The sequence below is a fragment of the Cupressus sempervirens genome, chromosome 5, assembly GCF_028749045.1.
Source record: "Cupressus sempervirens isolate cs-2001-9-10 chromosome 5, ASM2874904v1, whole genome shotgun sequence".
In the NCBI taxonomy this organism is placed as follows: Eukaryota; Viridiplantae; Streptophyta; class Pinopsida; order Cupressales; family Cupressaceae; genus Cupressus; species Cupressus sempervirens.
The window spans coordinates 817,472,791-817,478,378 of record NC_143122.1 but is presented as its reverse complement, the minus strand read 5'-3'; the positions used below and the strand labels follow the sequence as shown (position 1 = coordinate 817,478,378).

General features: G+C 39.8%; 1 protein-coding gene across 1 annotated transcript; it reads left to right on the top strand.

Moving 5' to 3' along the window:
* Positions 1-2,691: 2,691 nt before the first annotated feature.
* On the top strand, positions 2,692-3,595 carry LOC149558410 (uncharacterized). The gene is made up of 2 exons (XM_089830823.1): positions 2,692-2,902; positions 2,952-3,595. Exons 1-2 carry the CDS (start codon positions 2,692-2,694, stop codon positions 3,593-3,595), a joined length of 855 nt encoding a protein of 284 aa, XP_089686949.1.
* The last annotated feature ends 1,993 nt before the right edge of the window (positions 3,596-5,588 follow it).

Sequence of the window (5,588 nt, the reverse complement as noted above, 5' to 3'; positions counted from 1 at the left end):
TGACCACTTGAGGATCTAAAAGGGAATTAAGACATAACACACAAAAAACATAGAATTTAAAAAGTTTGAGATATTGGTTGAGATTCTCTATAAGCTCTTGTGACATCTAAAACTAGGATGTAGCTTGACACGAGATTTAAATTGCTTGTTGGTAATGAAATGTCTTTGTCCTTTCTTCTTTTAGGTCATGGGAATCTTCTCTTCAAAATATGGTATCTTTTAAGATGCCTTGAGGAGGAGTGTCATGAGCTAGGTCCGGTATTCGAGAAAATGCAACACCGTCTAAATTGTTTTCATTGAAAATGAGTGTTTTTTGTTAAAACACTGGAAAGTGTGTATCTTGCACAGTTATGCACTTGCACACTTGTGCACTTGCACAAGGTGCCCAATTCGAACCTTCACTTACACTACACTATGTGCAGAAGTGTGCATCTTGCGAACATGTACACCTTGCAGAGGAGTGCGACTCCCCGCATTGTGTGCCACCTACTTCCTATAAAGACCCCAAGGGGGATCCATATGTGCTAATTATCACCAACAACCTCCAAGAGCAGACTTGTGCACCTTCTAGCTCTTTGCAACCTCCACAATCTCCAAGTTCATGCAGTCCACTTGGTAAGGACCCTAAGTGCATATTGCACACCTTGTGTACGTGAACAAGGTGCCAAAGCTCCACACTTTCCTATTTTAGAAAACCAGTCGCACAACCATGCCATCTACAGATGTGCAAGTTGTGCAGCCTGCACAACTGTGTAGGTGCACAAGGTGTGGGATATGCACACGTCCCTCGTTCAACCAAGTTCCCCCCAAAGACCACATTGAGCACTTGCACAGGTGCACAAGTGCACAAAATCTAGTTTTCTGCACTTTTAAAACAGTTTCTCTAGGTTTCAAGGTTTTCATCATATTTTTATGTCATATGTAGTCTTCACTTTCTAAACATGTGGCTTACTAACTCTATTAGTTTTGTGTAGATTACCATGGCATCTTCATCATCATTAGCAACAAAAATTACTCCTAAATTGATGACTTTCACCTACAAAGGAGTCCCAGCCAAGTCCTAGTTCATGAATATCCACTCAAAGCTCAAAGATACAAAGCTTGGACACATGAACCTGAATGAGTTTCTCATCTAATGCAACAAGCCTCGCGAGAGGTCTGAGTTTGTGATTGTAATGATTCATCACAATTTAGTGAACACAACATCCCACCCAACATTAGTGCAATGTTTTCAGTGTATTGTAACTTTCGCTTCAAATCACACCATTAACGAGAGGGTGGTGAAGAATATCATGGGTGAAATATTTGTGGATATCAGATCAAATAACATTGAAGGGTCTCCCACCTCCCTACTATAGATCAATACTAGAACATTTCCTTCTACATAGTGCTCAATCGGTACAAATGGCACAAACAAGAAGCCATCAAATAGTAAAGAATATGTGTTTAACAGAGAAAACTCTTAAGGAGAAGAACATCAACAAAGTGGATATGACCAGATGCTATATGATTCCAAAAATTGGATACTGCATCACGCTGTTAAGTAGAGTAATGGGATTCCCAACAGTTGGGCACTTGGAGACATGTATGGTCCACTTCATCGAAATGATAAGGATGAGGACCAACATGATTGACTGGGGCACTATTCATAGTATATCCCTAAATGAGTAGTTTTGACTAGTGAAGAGAGATCCTAGGTTTTACATGACCTCTTATGTTGTGTGATTTCTCACGGCCAAGGAATAATACCCTAGAATGGCAAGGAAGGAGAGCCCATTAGGTAGGAGTGTCCGGTTGTAGATAGTATATCCTTGGCTAGTCAAAAAGAAGCTGAGAGAGGGTAGCCCAAAATATAGGATTGTCAACGATGCCTTTATCTTTGCAATAATCAAATTCCTAGAGGGGGATTATCCTAAAAGAATTTATGTGGAAGAAGGCATAATAGTAAAGGACAATTGCATAAAAAGTGTAAAGGACAGTTTTTTGAGAAGAATTCATGTGCTTTTCACTTCAAAATCCCCATCCAAGTCATTGGCATCATTAACATGGCTTTTGGAAAGTAATAACAAGTTTTGAAATGCAAAAGCATGTATTTTTTATATATAAAACGTCACCATATGCTCTTACAAGTCCAAACACCTCTATTGGAGAAGTATAGACAGGTTTTTGAGATGCAATATCACATGCTTTTCAAATACACATGTTATTGGGTTTAAATTCCCCACCATTGTGCATTTAAGTTATAAATTGAGTTAAAATGCATGCTAGTTGACTTTTGGAATGCAATAACATGTGTTATTGGGTTCAAATTCCCCACTTATAAAGAAGTTAAGTCACCATAGATTCATAATAATAAGATTTAAATATGCGAAAGCACATAAAAACACCACTTGGACATGTTAAATGACATAAAAATGTGATATTGCATATAAAAGCCTATCGTTATGCATTTAAAACTTCAATTTTTATTGGAAGTGGGCTTTAAAAGATTATTTGCATGTTTATCATATGCAACAAGTGATAAAAACTGCAACTTTAATGCATTTGAGTGACTCGTGTAATTAAATTTAATATATAACTACAATTTTCAATAAAGTAACATGAAGATAAATTAAAGAAGAAAACTTTGCAACTAAACCCATTACCGCTCTGCAACCCGTTATTGCTCATTTTCAAATTTTGAATTTGGTCATGGCGGGCCCTAGGCCTCTGGATCCTCCACCCTGCCCTGATCTACAAATAGTGCTAGCGTTGCACAGGGATTTGGAGGACACGACAGATGGAGGTGGGTCCATGGGTGAGGATGGGAAAAAAATTTCTGACACTATTGTCTTGGGTTATGGAGGATCTGTTGGTTGTCCACTGGAAGGTGGTCAGAAGTTGACAGATGGGACCCTGAGAGGTAATGTTACCTGGACTAGTGGGTTCTATAGTGGCTAATGTTTTAACAGAGGAACCCAAGATTGCCCATGGCATAGATGGGCCAGTGATCTCCCTTCTCGATACTTTGGTGGACAGCATTACCTCTAGTCTTAAATTTTGTGTTGTGGGCAGATTCATTGCCTTCAGACCCACAATCAAGATGGTTTGTAAGTGGGTGAGTCAGAAATGGAAAATTAGGGGTAGTGTGGGTGTTTCAGCAATGCCAAGTGGCCTTTTGTGTTTTAAATTCACGTTGGAGGAGGATATCAATCTCATACTATCGAGAACTTGGTATTATGGAAAGCATTGTCTTGCCTTAATAAGGTGGCACCCAGGCTCCGATGCTAGTGCAGAGCTAAATAAGCTAGCTCTAGTCTGGGTAAGGTTACCTGGACTACCCCTTGAATTTTGGGATGAGAAGATCCTAAGGTGGGTGGGGAGTTCTTTTGGTCACTTTGTTACTGTGGACAAGGTGACTATGCAAAAATCACGACTAGTATATGCCAAATTCTATGTGAATGTGGCATTGAATCGAGCCCTCTCGACTATGGTCACACTCAAAACCAAATGTGGAGTGAAAGTTCAACCCATTGAATATGAGAATAAGGGCCTATTCTGTCAGAAGTGTGGTCAATTTGGACACATTATAGTCGACTGTAAGGCCCAAGTGTAGAAGGATAAACAAAAGGAAGGTTCCCCAAGCATTGTAATGGAAGTCATGGGGGAACCCTCAGAAGCCCCAAGATTGGAGGAGCAGACTCCTAACACACAAAATATGGAGGATAACCTGGTGCAGACCACCCCAGGCAAAGGACCAAGGAAGCATACTGAACCTAGGGAGGGGGAAGCTTTTGAGGATTAGAAGAAAATGGAGGAATACCCCTTTCGACGTGAGTTGTAGGAACTATTGAGTTCACCCATGGGGCAACTTAAGGAAGGAGAAATGATGGAGGAAGGCGAAATAGTGGTTCACCACCCTCTTCCTAGCTCTCCATTAAAACAGGGAGGAGAGGGCCTTCAAGAACTAATGGCTTCCCAGGAGATGGTATGTACCCCAATAAGGATGATAAATGCCTGTCCAGCAGAGATAACAACTAAAGTAATGGCAAGTATTGAAAAGGCTGAAAAGGAACTAAGTCCCACTTCACCACAAAAGGGAGATAATGAAGAGTGGGAGGTTCAGAAAAGGAAGAGAAGGGGGGCGGAACCAGATGTAGGGGCATGTGGGACAGCTAGAAGACCGACTAGCAGATCAACCAGGACTAAAGAAGCAGCAAGTGATGTGGCCAGTGGTAAGCAACTTACACTGGAGACTATAGCTAGAGGTAAGAAATGAAATTCCTCTCTTGGAATCTAAGGGGGAAATGAAATTCCTCTTTTGGAATCTAAGGGGGTTAAATAATCCCCAGAAGCAATATGCTCTAAAAAAGTGCATATTTTAGGAAAAGGTAGATTGTGTGTTAATACAAGAAACTAAAATGTCTAGTGCTAATTTTGATAAAATTGCTAGTCAAGTTTGATCGGGAGCTGCTTACATGCATATAGATGCTGATGGAGACTCGGAGGGCATTGCTACCATGTGGAACCTGTGCTCTATGACCGGGGTTAAAGTATGGAAGGATAGAAATTTCATAATAACAAAATTCCAAACTAGTATTCAACATTGGGGGCTTATTAATATCTATGCTTCTAATAGTAAGGTAGGGAGAAAGGAAACATATGACAAGCTGGTAAGGATACTAGAAAAAATGAAAGATAAACAATTAATTTGTATGGGAGATTTTAATACCCCCTTTATCACTCGGAGAAATTAGGAGGAAACAGGGATTGCCCTGAAAATTTGCAGGTATCTTAATGAATTTATGAGTAGAATGGATTTTATTAATGTGGAATTGAGAGGGAACCCTTTTACTTTGACCAATAATAGAAAAGGGAGTGATCTTATCCAGGTTAGGTTGGATAGGATGATGGCGACAGGGAACTGAAATCGATTAGGCAATTCCCTTCTGGAGAACCTTACTAGAACTGCTTCAGATCATTCCCCTTTAATCTTTCAATGGGAGGATGGTTTGAAAGGTGGACCAAAACCTTTCAAGTATGAAATAATGTGGCAATCTCACCCAAAATTCAAAGATAGAGTTCAAGAATGGTGGAATATAAGGTTAGATGGCACAGCAATGTATAAACTGACCCAAAAGCTTGATAATATAAGAAGAAACATTAAGGGTTGGGCTAAGAGTTCCTTTGGAGACTTGTTTAAAATCAAAGGAGAAGAGGAGGAAAAACTTTAAAAGCTCCACGGGGAGATTGGTTAAGGAAATAACCTAGAAAGTGCAACTTAGGAAGAAGAGGAATATAGAAAAAAATGGAAGGATATTATTTTGAGGGAGGAAATTTTTTGGAAACAAAGATCAAGGGTCTAATTGTTAACTAGGGGAGACAAAAATACTATTTTTTTTCACAGGTCAGCCTCCAATCAGAAAAGAAGAAACACAATCAGCAAGTTGGAAGAAGAAGGGGGAAGGGTTTATAAGGACCAGGAGCAGTTGGGAAGACATGCAGTGGAATATTTTAGCAAGGCTTACATTAAGGATAATAATGCAGGAAATCAGGTTATCAAAAGAAGTTTGATTAATACGATCCCACAGGTGCTAGGTGTGGTGGAA